General features: G+C 46.6%; 1 protein-coding gene across 1 annotated transcript in view; it reads right to left on the reverse strand.

Moving 5' to 3' along the window:
- Nucleotides 1-8,507, reverse strand: part of CACNA2D3 (calcium voltage-gated channel auxiliary subunit alpha2delta 3) — a 1,049,182-nt gene extending 1,040,675 nt beyond the window's left edge. The window contains exons 1-2 of the mRNA XM_064274376.1: nt 8,386-8,507; nt 7,630-7,711 (exon numbers count right to left, since the gene is read on the reverse strand). Coding sequence (XP_064130446.1) covers nt 7,630-7,711; nt 8,386-8,507 — 204 coding nt within the window. The remainder of the gene's footprint in view (nt 1-7,629; nt 7,712-8,385) is intronic.
- Between the last annotated feature and the right edge of the window lie 9,613 nt (nt 8,508-18,120).

Below are 18,120 nucleotides of genomic sequence, written 5' to 3' on the forward strand. Positions count from 1 at the left end.
CCCGGCACTCACTCACTCATTCATTCACTTGCTTATTTACTTAGTCAACGTATGTCTATGGATCCCATAAAGGTTATCTGAAGAGCCTGTATTGTATAATGCACCTATGATGACCACAACCCACTGATGAGAAATTTTTATGTGTCAGGTACCACGATAAGAGCTCTGTGTGTTTTATTTCTTTTAAACCTCACCACAAGAAGGTATCGGTCTCCTTTTACACTTAATGGTATAGGTTCAGAAACATTAAAGTACATGCCCATGGTCAGCAAACTAGGATATGGCAGGTCTGAGATTCAAACCCAAGCCTATCCAACTCCAAGATTATATCTTCTCAGCTGTTTCCCAGGCTTTGTCTCTGACGTAATTTTCCAGATGTTATTTCATCTCATCTTCCCAAACACCCATGAGGTACAGAAGTACATGTATTATCCACAGTTTGTGGAGCAGAAACCGAGGTCAAAAAAGATCACACAAAGACAGAGGAACACAGCACCACGGTCAGGCGTGCAGACTCTGGAAGCCCAGCTGGCTTCTCATCAGTGGTCACCTTGGGAAGGTTGCTTTATTTCTTGAGCCTCGCCTTCTGAATCTGTAAAATGGGATGAAAAGTAATCCCTGCTTCATTGGGTTATGGGGAGAATTTAATAAGATGACATATGTAAAGTGCTTGTCATACTATCTGGTATGCGGGAACTGCAGAGCGAATGCTAGCCAGGGCCCCGTTAGTACTACTCTTTAAGTGATTTGCCCAAGGCCACTCAAGAAATACAGAAAGAAAAGATAAGAAGACAGACGCCAGCACTCTTAGGCCAGTGGCTTTTCCTTTAAGGACAAGACATCTCCAAAGATGCGCATCTTTGAAAACGCTCCACATTCTCAACCTACTACTATGGAGTTCACAAAGTAAGAAAATGATTTCACTGGAGAAGGAACTAAGGTGGGCAAGGGAAGCCTCCTCGACTGAATGCGGCTGATAACAACAAATCAGGCTGAGAGAACAAGTTGCCCAGTAGGGAAAATAAAAAGCCAAAATGAGAACAGCCTGTCCTGAAGGGATCTTAGCCAAGGCCAGCTTCAGGGGCTCTGACTTGGCTTAATGCTCTGCAGTAGTCATCTTCAAATTCTTAATAATTGTTAACAAGGGTCCCCATATTTTCACTCTGCACTGGATCCCACAGTTATATAGCTGGTCTTGATCTTAGCAGGACCTCAGATTCCAGTTTCTTCCAAAAGCCTGGATGTTGCCTGGTGAACTGGGTCACTCGGTTCTGCCCCACCAACCTGGTTCACTCTTTCAAGCCAGCCTCTCCAGCAGCCCAAGAAGACAAGAACAGTCTTCTCCCTCAGCAGGTAGCATCTGGCATGTTAGGGGATGAGCAGCATCCGTTTTTATTAGCGTGTGCACACATGCACATACACACAAACGTAATAAGTACACGGTAACGACATTCACAAGCCTTTAATACCGACTGGCAGGTGCTTCACCTAAAGTGGATAACCAGAAGTCTGTTTGGTGAGTCCACGGTAGTTTACAGCCCTACCCAACTGGCCTGTCCAGATCATTTACATAGATAACAGCTCTTTTAACCTTGGGAGGGTACAGTTTTCCAATACCAGGTGCCAAGATGAATAATCTGAAGTACACAAAGTGAAGAAATGGTCATCTATTTCTCATCAAAGATAATGCTCTCTTTTGCTATATGGCCTTGAAATGCCCATTAATAGTTTGGCTTCCAAGTTGTTTATTTTCAAAATTTTGATTTGGGGTAACTGGGAAGCTATGCAACATATAAATGTAATACACTTTGTAAATCTGGAATGGGCACCCAAGCAGTCTTGTTCAAAGCAAATGGAAACTGAAATGTTTACCATATATTAAAAACTTGTTGGACCCCTTTCAAAGTTGTGTTTGTAAAATAACTTTCTTCTGAAAACTGACAGGCTGGCTACACACAGAGACATTCCCTAAAATGCACCCTCAATACAAATCCCTAACATGTCAAGGGCAAGCCTAATATGCCAAGGACAAGCCTAACATGCCAAGGGCAAGCTGCAGCCCTGGCCAGAGGACTGCATTGTAAAGGGGTCTCTGAGCCTGGCTTTACATTTCAGGAACAACATCAGGTGTAGTCACCTGGTCCCTAAATACTAGCTACCATCAAGAGAAATCAAGCTCCCTCCTCTGCCTCACTATGTCAGTTTCCCTCCTTGAAGGAGAGGCTAAGATTTGTTTAATGGACCAAAGAGGGCTGACGAAGATTATATCAGCATTTCCAGAAGCCTGACATCAGAACCTTCTTTCTCATAGAATGATACACAAAGGTAGCACTGCAGTCACTCAGGATGAAACGAAGGCCATTATGTTTCCTGTATAAAAATTACATTAAAAGGCAAAAATATATCTCCTATAAGCTAATTCACAGCTGGCATTTTACAACATTGAATTTTTTTCTCAGTCTCAGCCATAGCAAACCTCTAAGTCAAATCAATGTCCCAGGGAGTACATAATCAGCCAAAATTCTCCATCTAGAAGATGCTGTGGGTCTCTACTCAGGAGGCGGCTTCAGCAAGCACTGCGACCGCAGAAGATGGGGGACCCCTGAAGTAAAGGCTGCTCTCTTCCGACAGAGGCTGTATACCTGAATAAAGGAAAAGCCCATTTGCTGGCACCCATGACTGCAAATCTAGGTTAATGACCACCCTAAAACAAAGCACCCTGAGTGAGAACACAGGCATCTTAAGGAAGCCCAGCACAAGTCATTTATCAAACACTGTAAGTGGGTGCACTCGATACCAGAAGAGGATCAATTAATGACTGAAAATCTCAAAAGTGCACTTCTGTACATAGAGGCTTCAAACTGCAGGAAACGAACCACCTGGAAGAGCCACAGGTGCTCAGGGGACAGTTTCACATTTTTATCACTCTTATTCATCCAAATACACGGCTATGTCTTCTTCACAAACTGGGAACATTAATTGTGCTTGCCCACATCCGACAGACTTCATAATTATCAGGCCATTTGGTGTTTGTGTCTTTACTTAAGAATACACAGGTAATAAGTTCATAGTGAAAAAATAAATAGAATAAAGCTAGCCTGAGGTCACCATACCATTCAGTCAAAATTAATAGTCAACACTAGATGAATAAAAACCTGAAGTCTTGCCTGATAAGAAAACCATGCCTATTAATTTCCTTTAATTTTGACTAGCACCTGTAAAGGAAAGAAAAATCAAAGTAGAAATATACCCAGCAGAAAAAAATTTAAAGAAAAAGAGAAAGGAAGGGAGGAAATACACAAGCAACAAAGAAACTTGGCCAAAAACTTAACAAATCCACACACACACACACACACAAATGCTTTATCCTGACAGCAAGTGACCATGTAGGAATTGACACATGAAATTTGATGCAATGGTTGGGTAAGACACACAGACCGAATGCAAACTGGTTTACCCTACTCCGCTAATGTCCTCGTGATTGGGCTAATGAGACCGATACACTGACCTGGAAGACTAAAACTGCCATTTCAGAGATTTCAAGACTTTTTTAAAAAATAATCTGCAAGGGAAAAGTCTAGCAACTTGAAGTGGTGCCGCGTATTCAAGCAACAGCAGCACAGGGTGAATGCATTAATCTTGCAGGATGGCAAGTAACCCTGTTTATTCACCAACAACGTTGAGCACCTCCCCATAAACGCAATCTGTAGAGCTGGGCACCCTACAGGCAGCACAGCACTGCCACCGAATCCCTGATAAGTGAATACTCCTGTTTAATTATTTAAAAGTCCATCGATTTCCACATTGATGAAAAGTCATAATTATCAGAACGGTTTAAAGAACCAACCTTTTACTTTGCTGACTCTGTCCTGTGGAAAGAGACATCAAGTTTATCTATTAAAGCCACCCTCTCAATAAACTGTTTTTTTTTTTTTTTCTCAATAAACAGTTGATAACGCAAAGCCTGATTGTGAGTTCCAAGAAGTACAAGCTTGCTAAGTGCTGTGTGAGGTGTCCAAGGTGACTGTCAATTCTATCCTACGTTCATGGCAGAGAAACGTATTACCTGTACTTGCACTAGGTATTTATCATCATGATTCTGGAAAATGTAATTGGAACCCTTCATTCCCATGAACATTCATTCCTTGAATGCAGGTCTAAATAGAATGAAAAGCCCAGCTCCTGCAGAATTCTCCCTAAGGAGGATAAAATGAGAATTATGCCTTTTATTTTGAATGTTAGAGTATAGAGCCCATGAGTTTAATAGCCTAGGTTACCAGGCCAACTGAAATGCTTCTCATTGAATCCCAGAATACAGAGGTAATGAAACCATGCCTCACCAAAACAATCCAAATAGAACTCATTCTTTGGGGAAAATGAAGCAAGATAGAGGCAACTGAATACTGGCATGAATATGTCAAATTGGGAAGTTAATTAAAGTTGAAGTGAATCAAAAGTCCTGCAGTACCTGCCAGCTAAGGCAGGCGCGAGACACACAGAGCAGCAGCCAGCGCTTCCTATGCAGGGCCCGCTACTCTGTAACTAGCGCGGAGATTAACTCCAACACACCAGCCTATGCGCTTCCATTCCTACTGAAAACACACAACTTCGCTACAACCTGGCTTGCCTTGTTTCCTAAAATCAAAAATATCCTCTTACAAGCAACTGATAGGCTCCTATTCCTGCGTTCAGCAAGGACAAGAAGAAGAAAAAACAAGGAACTCTGGTATTGAATACCTAATACGTTATTATAAGCCAAAGAAGTGGGAGCCATGGCGCTAGACACAGAAACAGCAGATGAAATATTCTTCTTTCTGAAGCCATGGCAATGAAGTACCCTGGTAAATGTTTGTATTTACATCAATGAAATCTGTAATAATAGTCCTACTGTGAATTATATTACCTAATAAAAAACGGTTACCAAAATGGCAGTTTTCCCAGTCTCCAAATACCTTAAAATAGATGGCCTATTATTAGTTAACTTATATCCAAAATAATTACTTTGTGAAGTTTTTGCCTTAGTGCAAAAATTACTTAACTCCTATTCTAAAAATAAACATACTATATCAATTCACAGCATGAAGTGTCAATCAGAGAAACTACATAGAATACATGAAATTATATGGTGGCATATAGTATACTTAACTGAAAATCAAGTTGAAAGGGCCATGCCTTAAAAGTGCAATTACAGTCTATTATGCAATATGGTATTGTCACCTTTGAGTCCTCTTAACACAGCTCTCACACATTTTCCAACCAAGTTTTCCACCCCTCGTTCTGAGAGCATCTTAACTGTTAAGAATGCAGTAATGTGATGGAAGCATACTGCAATTTGGACTTAAGAAGTAATTCCCCGGCAGCCTCATGCAAATAGCAGAAACTTGGAAATAAGCAAGAGAGAAGCAGCTGTCTCCTTGCTTGTCTAAATGAGGTTATGCCTCCGAAACTCTTTGAGCACTTCAAGTCTTTTCCCATTCATATTCTGAGCTCTCTAAACCAATGCTCATGGCTAATTTTTAAAATACAGTTATATTTGAGAGCAAGTGACCAAGACAGCCATAAGATACCTGCAAAAATGCTCCCTGAGTTATCTAACACAATCTACCCGTCACTCACGGAGAGTCCTTGCTGAGCAAGTCAAAGCCATGGGTATTTCAAGGCCACTATGGCAAACGACTGCAACTCAAGTGCTAGAGCCAATAGCCACCCTGGAACCCAATACCACACAACATCTCACCTTCCCCTTGCATCCGATTACAAAATGCCAGGTAGCAGCAAGGAATGACAACAAAGCCATAAACAGCTGGAAATAATCATACAATTGTCAAGCTGCACATGACAAAAGCAAAGCTAGACTTATGAATTCAATATCAGAAAAGGATGCTGATGAGAAGGTAAGAGAAGCATTTTAGCTGTTTCTAATTTGCTATTATACAGTAGCCAAAAACAGGCTTGATGGGGTTTTGTTCGGCGTGTGTGTGTTACTTCAGAGAAGATTTAAAAAATTCTTCATGTGTCCCTACAAAATGTAAGATAGAAAATATGTAAGCAGAACCAAAAAGAAAAAGTCCGCAGGCTCTGAAGGCATTTTTTCAGAGTTGCTACAACTAAACTACAATCTGCTAAAAAAAAAAAAAAAACTTTTTTTTAAACAATCTGCAGATGAGAAATATTCCTTTAAAGTTATTCAAAATGTTCTCTTCTTTAAAATCATAAGGAAAATACACAGGCAAGGTGGCAGCCCAGAGCTCTGCACATCAATATCAGACACGAGGGCAAGATGCCAAAGCAAGGGAGGGACCTGTCCAGAGTAGAAGAGCTTTAAGGAAAGGCAGTGCCTGCAGTTTCCAGGTGGGTCACAGGACATAAGTCACCATCTTCCATAAGGGCACATCTCAGACTCAGGTTTTTAACAGCTGCCTGTAATTCAATGAATTCTGTCCCAAATAGCAAAGCTGAGCAAACAATCTTTCCAAGGCTTTAAGATATACGGCTATCGGCAACGTTGAAGCCAGAACAACTTCTCTCATTCCTTTTTGGGCTGGTACTTTATTACGATATTTGGATTTCATGCGACAAACTGTTTCTATAATGTCCCCCAAAGTGCTACTCTTAGAAGTGGAATGCCATAAATAAAATACGTACTTGGTTACCAGGCAGCATGCATAACACATATGGTACATTGGCCCAAAAACCACATTTAAAAATGCTGAAAAGTTAACTTAACAATTTAAGCTGTTCCTACCCATTTCCAGAGAATTATCCCCTAAAGGCCAATTTATTTTTTCATCACTGAGAGAATCCTTGAATTAATCCTGTTGATTTGCTAACTTGAAATCATTTTAACCACTCCAATCTCTTCTCTCCAGCCCTTTTTTTTTTTTTTTCTTGGTAGGGAGAGGGGAGGACCATATACCTCAAATTGTAATTTTAAACATAATGCTGCCTGTTTGAATTAAAATGGATGCAGCTTCTGATAACAGCCCAATAATCAATTCTCCATTCTCATTACTCTCCGGAATTACATGGATGCAGACCAATCTCTTAAGTTTGTAGACTACTCTCATAGGTTATTACCCGGCAGTGCGGCTGAGTGGAAAGATAACCACGTTCATCCTCCTTATCTGTAATGATGTAATGCATCCCAGCCCTGGGTCTAGATGATTGGGGAATAAGGGAGTTGTACAACTGCAGGGATGACAAACGATAGTGCAGCATCTTTCTCTGATACACCAAACCCCAGCCTCCATGGCAAGGTGAAAGCATCAGAAAATAGGCACTCTGCCCCTCGGATGAAGTTAGCGTTTTTTGGCCAGAAGAGCATCTGCTTTCACACTGAAACAGCAATACCGACACTGAGAGGAGAGCTGTGCAAAAACAGTCTCCGAGCCCAGCCAGGACAGTGCCAGTGAGTATCCTGCTTTTCTTTGTGTTTAGAATCAAGTGTCAACTAAAAATAACCGATTGGTAGGGAGAAGTCGCTGCACAGTACAATGCCCAGAAACCGGGGATCAGAGACACCTCTGATAACTGATGCTGCTCTGGGCTCACGTTTGTTTGGAAAACTAAATCTGCCTCCATTTTCTGTGCTGGAAAAACCATCACTCCCTGCCACCACTGAAACCTTACCTTTTGCAGTAGCTGGGAGCCTGAGTACTTAGCAGCGATGGATTTTATCTCTCCACCAAAAGCCGAGGCCCAGAGCTTCACCCTGCAGGGAGAAAGGGCACAGGAAGAAATTAACACCCGTGCCATCGTCAACACGCACGCACATGCACACATGGGGCCGGGGCAGAAGGAGCAAGGCGAGATCACATTTTAGAAAAAAGAAGAAAAAATAACAAAAGAAAGAAAAAGCGCCTTGGTAGAAATTGCCAGCATCAAACTGCAGAGCGCACGGCGGGAGGGGGCCGGAAGAGGGTCTCATAGTTCAAAATGCGCAAAGTCTCCCAGGTTCTCTAAAAGTCCACTGGGCTTTATTTCAATAATTGCCTGAGCATTCACCACTCAGACTAGCATCACCTGGCAAATACTAGTGGGAAGAAACCCAGCTTCCCCCCCTCCCAAAAAAGAAGTGAGATGGTAAGATAGCAAAAGGGGATAATTAAAGACCCACGGAAGTTGGATTAGGTAAACAAGCTCCAAAGTTGGCGCCACGCTTGAGGTGAGCTTCCCCAGGTCTCACCCGCCAACCCCAGGGAGGGAGCAAGAGGATCCCACCCCAGCCTCGTAGCCCAACCCCGGTGGTGGAGAGCAGGTGCGACAGGCGAGACGGGCGCCCGCGGCAGGTCCTGCCCAGCCGCACCTGCAGGCTCCCAAACTTGGGCACAGCGGGTCGGGGGCTGCTGGGTCCCCTCCCCGGGCGGCGCAGGACCCCGCACTTACACAGAAAGCGGGATCTGCTGCTCGGAGCGCACCACTTCCCCCAGGGCGGCGTAGAGAAGCACGGCGGCCAGCAGCGCCGAGGCCCCCCGGGACGCGCAGCACTGCCAGCCCGGGCCGGCCATGCTGGGCTCCCTCCGACGCGCCGGCGGCGGCGACTAGAGCGGCCGCGGGGAGCTGCGCGGAGCGGGCGGCGGGCGAGCGCTCTGGGCTGCCTGCTCCGCGCCGCCCCGCCTGGCTCTCGCGCGCCGGGCTCGCTGGGGAGCAGAAAAAGGAGCGGGAGGAGGGCGGAGAGGAGGGAGGGGAAAGAGGTGGGGAGGGAGGCGGGCACGGGCGGAGGGAGGGAGACGCGTCTCTCGCAGCGGCTGCCGCCCGGCCCCGCCTCGGCGACCCGGGGGAGTCCGGCGCTCCGCCGCGGGAGGGCGGGAGGCGCCGTGCGGGCGGGGACTCACAAACTCCAGTGGCCTTGGCCGCGGCGGAGCGCGCCCCGCCTCGCCTCGGCCGGCCCACTGCGGCCGCCGAGTTCTTTACAACTCCGCAGTCCGCCGCCGAGGACACGAGTCCGTGGCTGGCCCGGGGCGCCCCCGGGTCCTGGCGACCTGAGCCGGGATGGGGGTAGGGGTGCAAGAGAAAGGCCAAGGGCCGGGCGCGGCGCCCCGCACCTTGCCAGTGCCAGCTCCGAGCTGGCGCCGCACGCCCAGTTCGCCGCTGGGTCCGGCTGGATCGGAGGCAGTGGGGTCAAGTCCCGCAGAGCCCAGAGGTGACGAGTCCCCCACCCCCACCGCCCGATTTTCAGAAGAGAGCCGGTGAAGAGGCAGAAGTCTGAGGAAGGAGCCGGGGCTCGCGGCGGCGAACGGGGTCGCACACGGGGTGGCGCAGCGTGGGGATGGGACGAGGGGCTCCGCCGGTTCTGGCGAGCGCACTGCCGCTTTGTCGCCCGCAGCTGCTCCTCCGGTCGCGGCGCCGGGCAAGAGAAAGCACGGAGGGCAGTGCTGCTGCCACGGCGCGGACTCGCGAGCGCCTGGGGCTCCCAGCATCGGCCCGCAGCGGGGCCGCCCCCTGGCGCGCCCGAACCTGGCCCGAGGGCTTTCGAGCAGCTCGGCTCCAGCAGGGTGAGGCCCCGGAGTCGCGCGGCTGGGGCGAGTGGCAGTAGCTGGGATATCAGGAATGGGAAACGAAGCAAATGCGGCGGCAAGTCCACCCTGACCGGCGGACTCCCTGGATTTCGGGAATAAAGGAGTCTTCCGAGGCCCGGGGCAGCGCCCTCTTCCCGCTCCGACCCCACGCCACTGGGGGGCAGCCCCGAGAGCCGGAGGGGACGCATTCTGCTGGCCCGCAAAGGAACGCGCGAGATGAAAGGAAATCGGGGGAGCCCCTTTAGTGTCCCGGGAACCAGCCTTTTCCCGCCGCCACTCTGGCCCGCGCCGCCACTCCTGCCGGCGTCCCCACCTAGGGACCCAGGTTTCAGAGCCCCCTCGCCCCCATGCAAGGTCCAGAGTGTGACTGAGAACTTTGTGGAACCCTCGCGCGGGCTGGCAGTGAAGACCGACCCGAGTGAGGCTGAGTCATCTTCGCCGGGAGAAATGCAATTCAGGTGACCTCCGCGGGCCCTGCTCTCCTGATGTCGCGCCGCGGGGTCTCCCATTGCGCCCGCGGTCAGAGTTTGCCTTATTTGTCTGTCTTTCTGCAACAAGGGCTTTGCGTTCTTGCCTGTCACCCTGTCACCCGCCCTCCACCTCAGCACCCTCTGCTTCCAGGGAAGTGAGTAAGGGTGAGCTTCAGCTTCCTCCGTGTGTTGTCGGGTGAGGATTCAAGCCGACTCTCTTGCCCAGCAGTCACTGGGAAAAGTTACCCCAGCAGATGTTGGGCTTGATCTCAGACTTGGCTGCGCGGGGAAGTGGACTACTGAGGGGCCATTTGCTACTTTTTCTGAGAGCAGGGAGACCCCGGGCTCCTGCGGGTTTCGCCAGCAGCACTCCCAGCTGCGCGCAGCGCAGGAAATAGGCCCTGCCCCTGCCCCGGGAGCACCAGGCTACGCCCGCCCAAGGGCAGCGTATACAATCTCCATGGATGACTAACCAGTTCTAATGAATTCTCTGCTCTGTGCACGCTTCCCGCCTATGGAAGCGTGCCAGCCTTTCCAAACCCAGCCAAGCATGGTTTGACCCCCAGGCCGCTCTAACTGAGGGCTGGGAGAAAATTAATTTCCCTGGCTGTCAAAACACAGGGGCCTTCCTTCAAAGTGAACGAATGAATAAATGAGTGAATGAGTGAGTGCATACTAAGCCTTATTGGTAAGGCCTCAATCTGTATGGTATCTATATGGTAACAGCCGTTCGTGTATTCACTCATTCACTGGATACATAATTGTTGAGCTCTTCTGTGTGACAGGCACAGGAGGACGTACTGGGGATCCAGGGGTGAACAAATCAGGCCACCTGGCCTCGTGGAGCTTACACACCAGGAGGAAGATGAGCTTCAATCAAGAATCAGAATGGTAAATGCATAATTATACACTTTGACAAGGGATCAATGACAGCCTTTGAAGAACAAAGTATCCCTAGCATCCATACTATTATTATCTCTATTAACTGAGGAGAAAATGGAGGTGCGGCAAATAATACCACTTAACTGGGTTTACACAGCCACTTGATGCTGGGCTATATTACACTGGCAAATGGAGAACCACATGGGTACCAAAGTCACAAAGGTGTTTATGATGAAGTCATTATGTCTGTTAGCCTGACACAGGTGAACTCCCCAGTCAGGGTAGGTAGACAGTCACAGTTCCAGGAAGGACACCTTCAGCATTTGTAACTCTGTCATACACACAGGTCATCTTAAAGAGAACATTATGCACGTTGCATTTAAGATGGGTCTCGCTCAATATTTCCTATTCTCTCAAAAATAAAACATTTAAACTATCTGCACTGGAATAAATTCAGAACTCAGCTGTGTCAAAAAGATTTGGGGACCTACCAGTTACACACTCTGTCAGTCTTCTAAGACACACAGAATTCAATGAAAGGGATGTCTAAACTCCCTAGTCCCACACTCTTCTCCAGCAGAAGAGGACCGTGAGAAGGGTTTGGCCAGTTGTCCAAAAAAGCACAACCACTTCAAGGAGAGTCTCATGGCTTTGGTCCGGGAGGTTGGTGCAGCCACGTCAAGCCAAGGGGCCAAAAGCACCTTTCAATAGGCCAAGTGCAGCACCAGGGCACTGGATCCTGCTTGTCATTTACACATAAAGGCCTAGGTTTCAACACCCTATTTTCAGGTGGCTATCTGTCACTTTGTCGTATTGTGGGGGCTTGCAGGTTGTAATGATGCTGGAAGCTATGCCACTGGTATTTCAAATAACAGCAGGGTCACCCAGGGCGGACAGGCTTCAATGGCACTTCCAGACTAAGACAGGTTAGGAAGAAAGGCCTGACAATGTACTTCCAAATATAGGCCAATGAAAACCCTATGGATCACAAAAGAATATTGTTCAATATACTGCTGGAAGATGTGCCCCCTAGGTTGGAAGGCACTCAGTATATACAATGGCCTGGCCGCAACAACGGACTTGATCGTACCAGTGATCGTGGAGATGGTACAGGACCAGGCAACGTTTCGTTCTTTTACATGTCATCTCCATGAGTCAGAGCCAGCACCACAGCAGACGACAGCTTTCAGGTGAAGCACTGAATCTAGCCAAGTGAAGCTTTCATTGACGGACCTGCACCCTCTGCCCCAACTCTGAGGATGTTGCACTTTGTCCTGGGATGAGGGGCTGCTGGAGGCATTTGAACAGAAGTGAAAAGTGATCAAATATGATAAAGCAGAGTTGGGTATTTTAGGAACATTCACATTGTCCTTGTGTATGGAATGGCTTCCAGAGAAATCATTTTGATTTTTCAGCCATGAGAGTGTATTGGTTATTCGAAGCAATAAGAATAAAAAATTCAATAGCTACTGTAACCATTCAGGGGCCTGGGCTGGAGTGGAGGGAGTGGACATTGGGATAAAATGTGAGAAACTCTGATCCTACAGAGGTACTGATTCAGTAAGTACAGGGTGAGGGTGGGGGGTGGTCTGGGAATCTGTATTTCTAATATACTCTGATGCCAGTGGCCATGGACTAGTTTTTTCAAGTACAAGTCTCCTCTTACAAGAAGCGTAGTAGAGAGCTTGGTGGCATAGGGACTTTGAGGTTAAACAAACCTAAGTTCAAGTCCTGGCTCACTCTGGCTCACTCTCTTACTAGTTATGTGACACTGGGCTAGTTACCTAACCTCTCTGGGTCAGGCTTTTGTCAACTGCAACAAAGCCAACTTCACACGGATATAAGAGGATGAAATGGAATAGTACAGCTAAGTATTCAAAAAACGTTAGTTAGTTTGCTCTGTGGATACAGCAAACATTTCCACATCTGGGCTGCTGCTCTGGCTCTGTGCTCTGCATCGGAGTGCCAAAGCCTCGTGACCATCAGCTGAGGCCTAGCTTCCTGCTTCACTACCACCACACACATATATGTACACATGTACCACACACACATGCACCACACACACACCCCACACACATGCACCATACACATACAGCCACCACACACACATATACAAGTATAACACACACATTCACACACATACCCCACACATGGACCATACATACCACACACACATGCGCCATACACATACACTACATACGTACCACACACACCCCCCACACGTACAACATACATATACACACATACAAACCACACACACACACCACATATACACACACACACCACACACACGTGCACCATACACACACGGCACACATACGTACCACATGCATACACCACACATACACACACACACAAATATACCAGACACACACACAAAGACAAACACACACCCCACACACAGACACACACATACCACACAAATGCGCGCATGCACAAGCACATACACACAACCACGGGGAACAGTGTCCCCATCCCTATCACCACCACTGTCTGCCCAGACCTCTATCATCTCTTGCCTAAATTCCTGTGACTGCCCCCAGCTGCGTCATTCTTTCTCCTCTGGCCCACTTCAAATTCACCCTTACTGTCTACAGTTGCCAGAACCATCTTTTTCAAAATAAAAAATCAGACCATAAGACCCTGCTCAAAATGGCTTTTGTTTTAAAATAAAATGCAAACTCCTTACCAGGGCGCACAGGCCACCCCTCCAGCCTCACTTTTGATCCCTCTCTCCTTTGCTCACTGTGCTCCAGCCACGGGTCTCCTTGAAGTTCCCAGAGTAAGCCAAGCTTGTTCCCACCTCAGGGCCTTTGCATGTGCTGTACCCTCTGCCTGGAACATTCTTCCTCCAGGTTATCCCATGGCAATGTCTCTGCTCACATTCAAATGCCACCTCCATGAAGAGAATTGCCCTGATCACTCCAGGTGAAATAGACACCTCTGTATTGCTATGGTGCTGAACAGGTTTCAGCAGAGCTCCCAGACTAAAATGGATTGGGAAGAAATACCTGGCAATCAACTTCCAAAAAAAAATCAACCAACCAACGGGTCACAACAGTTCAATCCACAACCAGTCATGGGGATGGTGCAGGACCAGGCAGCATTTCGTTCCTTTGAGCATAGGGTCACCATGAATGGGGGACAACTAACAACATCACACACATATACCTCAGTGCTCTTACCTTGCTTCATTTTTCTTCCTAGTTATCACTTCTATAAAGTGATTTGTTTACATGTGTCTCCTCCACCGGAATATGTCCGTCTTCTTCATTATCATTACCATAATGCCTTCAGCAAGGCCCTCAACATTGTGGGGACTTAGTACACATCTACTGAATTTATGGAACGGATGACAGCTTGAAATTCCTTTCTCCTAATGTCCCTGCGGGAGTCCTGGTAGCACAGTGGTTAAGCACTTAGCCGCTAATCGAAAGGTCAGTGCTTCAAACCCACCAGCCTGCTCCACAGGAAAAAGTTGCGGCAGTCTGCATCTATAAAGATTTACAGCCTTGGAAACTGTCTTAGTCACCTAGTGCTGCTATAACAGAAATACCACAACTGGATGGCTTTAACAAACAGAAATCTATTCTCTCACAGTTTAGGAGGATAGATGTCCAAATTCAGGGCATCAGCTCCATGGGAAGGCTTTCTCTCCCTGTCAGCTCTGGAGGAAGGTCTGTGTCATCAATCTTCCCCCGGACTAGGAGCTTCTCAGCACAGGGACCCCAGCTCCAAAGGATCCGCTCTGCTTCTGACACTACTTTTTTGGTGGTTATGAAGTCTTCCATGTCTCTCTGCTCACTTCCCTCTTTTATATCTCAAAAAAGATTGGCTTACAACACAACCTAATCTTGTAGATTGAGTCTTGCCTCATTAACATAACTGCCACTAATCCCATCTCATTAACTTCATAGAGATAGGATTTATAACACATAGAAAAATCATACCAGATGATAAAATGGTGGACAATCACACAATAGTGGGAATCATGGTCTAGCCAGGTTGACAGATATTTTTGAGGGACACAATTCAATCCATGACAGAAACCCTGTGAGGCGGTTCTATTCTGTCCTACAGGGCCGCTATGAGTCAAAATCTACAGGACAGGAGTGGGTTTTGGGGAATGCCCCTGCATGTTTCTATTTTTCACTAGGATCTGCATCCACTTCACCCAAGACAAGAAGCCCTTTAAAAAACACTAAATCTGCTAGGAAGGAGAGAAAACAAGAGAACCGTTTCTCTGAAGAGAAATCCTCAATTACATCTCTGTGGGGGGATGCCAGTTGCAGGAAGAAGAGGAGAGATAAGAAAGAGATTACTTGAAAGTTGAAAAGCACTGTGAAACACCATATGGAATGCTGTTTTTTAATTTATAGAAAGAAAGACGCTTACTTGCCATCTTCAAAATCGTATGTACTGTACAATGGAAACATTATTTCTATCCCCTCTGTGATGCTCGGGTCCAGATACGTGCTGAGAAGATGACTGCTACACCACTGAAGAGTGCTCTGCACTCAGGAGCTATCTGGTTCTGTCTGAAACCCGCTTCTAGGAAAGACAGCCCTGACGATAGCGCAGGTCCTTTGCCAAAGCTCCTTGCATGTAGTCATCAGCGAGGCAACTTCAGCTAAATCCAACCAATCCGAATGATCCTTTAAAAAACGCCTCAAGTCTTGCACTGACCTGAGCAAAGAAGGCTCTTGCAACGCCAACATAGAAAAGGCAATGGGTACTATGTGCCGGAAGTGTCTCCCCTATCCAGGAGCCACCCCCAGCTCTGAAAAGGCTGCCCTGGGCAGTGGTGAAGGCCCATCCCAGAGGGAGGGCCTGGAAGGACACGCTGAGCATGAGCAGCTCACCAAAGCCTGGAGATTTGTTGGCTCAGAGGTGACAGATCAGCTTGCCCAGTCCTCCTGTTCAAAGGCTGGAACCAAGGCTCCCAAGGCCGTGCGCTCCTCTAGCCTGCCCTGCCCGCTCCCAACCTCACACCCTCGCACAAGGTCTGGCACACAGTGAGCACGCACAAGTTTATATTGAATAAAGTGATGGTGTGTATATATGTACAGGCAAAATGTGTCTGGGTGTGAGCGTGTAATGTGACTGTGTGGGTGTGGGAGTCTGTGTGTGTGACTGTGTGGGATTCCCTGTGTGTGAATATATATGTGAGTACATGAGTAAGTGCGTGCGTATGACCGTGAGTGTGTGTCTGTGTGGTATGAAAACTCATAATATTATGGTTTTCTTATCTGCAAAAGGCAATCTGTCCTAGGATAAGGCAAGCCTAGCATTCAATTGTGGGGATTCCTTTAAGCCCCTTCTACTCACTACCTCTGTCCCTGGAGAACAGTGGCCACACACTCACATGATCACAATCACACTCACGGTGACACAGTTTCTCAGCCACCAAACCTTTCTGTGAACAAGAAAAGACTGCTTGTGTAAAATGTGAAGCCCTTAAATGAATAGTGGCAACATATGCACGGCTACTATTCTGGTATTGTTTTACATTCAAAACATCAATCCGAATGGAGAAAAAGAAGAAAGCATCCACGCATAACACACCTTCTCATTACCTGAGTCTAAAGTTGTCTGTTTTCATGGGAGGCAGACTGCCTTCTGGAGGTTAGGGATGTAGGAAAATGTCTTTCCAGGACTGGACCCATTTCCTTGGGAATATTTTTAAAAATAACAAGGTCTCTAAGTATCCATCAACCGGGGACTGGTTAAATTAATCACAGCTTATTTATCATACAATAAAATTTCTTCATGTGGCTGTTAAAAAGGACGAGACAAACCTAACGCATTGACATGCCCACATGCCAGCTGTCCATGTCAAGTGAAAGTCGTAAGTGGGGGAAAAGAAACAAGTTATAGAACAACATGTGTAGTAGGAACTCATTTCTGTCTTTTAAAAAATAGATATAGGTACAGGTACAGGTATAGACATCAGATTGTTGTTGTTGTAAAGTGCCTTCAAGTCGGTTCTGATTCATAGCAACTCTATGTATAACAGAACAAAACGCTGCCCAGTCCTGCACCATCCTCACGATCATTGTTACACTTGAGTCCATTGTTGCAGCCACTGTGTCAATCCACCTCATTGAGGGTCTTCCTCTTCTTCGCTGACCCTCTACTTTACCAAGCATGAATCCTTCTCCAGGGACTGGTCCCTCCTGATAACACAACCAAAGTAAGTGAGACGAAGTCTCGCCATTCTTACTTCTAAGGAGCACTCTGGCTGTACTTCTTCCAAGACAGATTTGTTCATTCTTCTGACAGTCCATGGTATATTCAGTATTCTTCGTCAACACCATAAATCAAATGCATCGATTCCTCAGTCTTCCGTATTCATTGTCCAGCTTTTGCATGCGTATGAGGCGATTGAAAATACCATGGCTTGGGTCAGGCCCACTTAGTCCTCAGGTTGACATCTTTGTTTTTTAACACTTTAAAGTGGCCTTTTGCAGAGCATTTGCCCAATGTAATACACGGATATAATATTAACTACAGATATATCAGTATATACCTTATAAGTGTGTGAACATAGAAAAAACTGGGTAGTCACACTCTAAACCATAAACACTGATTATCTTTGGAAAACAGGATTAGGAGGTTGACAGGGAATTTTTGCTTTTTACTCTCAACACTTTGGCATTGTTTGAATCTTTTCAAAAAGCATCTAGAGTAGAAAAGGGTTATGTCTGGAGGTATAAACACAGAGAACATCCAAACAACACAGCTGTTCTGAAAGGATGATTTGTACATGATCACCTGGTTTGTTCACCATCGTATGGGAGGAAAGGAAGACTCCTCAAGGCTAATGCATGAGCAGTGGGAAGAGACCTCAGGGCTCGAACGGATGTCCAATGGGAAGAGATGATGCGTGTCTTTCAAGTTGAGAAGCATGACCACATCAGCAGGTGCAGGCCAGGACCAACCTCCCTGAATATGCCTATGTTCACAGCTTTCATCTCATTGAAGTGTTTTCACTGGTAATAACTGTTTTTAAAATGCTGAATTGCAATGCTGCAAATAATTACTACATGTTAAAATATTTTTGTAAATGATCGTATTTTGGGGCAATAAATATTTAAATTCCAACCAAACCAAAAAACCCATTGCCGTTGAGTCAATTCTAACTCATAGCAACCCTATAGGACAGAGTAGAACTGCCCTATAGGATTTCCAAGGAGTGCTGGTGGATTTGAACTGCTGACCTTTTGGTTAGCAGCCATAGTTCTTAACCA

The sequence above is a fragment of the Loxodonta africana genome, chromosome 22 (assembly GCF_030014295.1).
Source record: "Loxodonta africana isolate mLoxAfr1 chromosome 22, mLoxAfr1.hap2, whole genome shotgun sequence".
NCBI classification, from domain to species: Eukaryota; Metazoa; Chordata; class Mammalia; order Proboscidea; family Elephantidae; genus Loxodonta; species Loxodonta africana.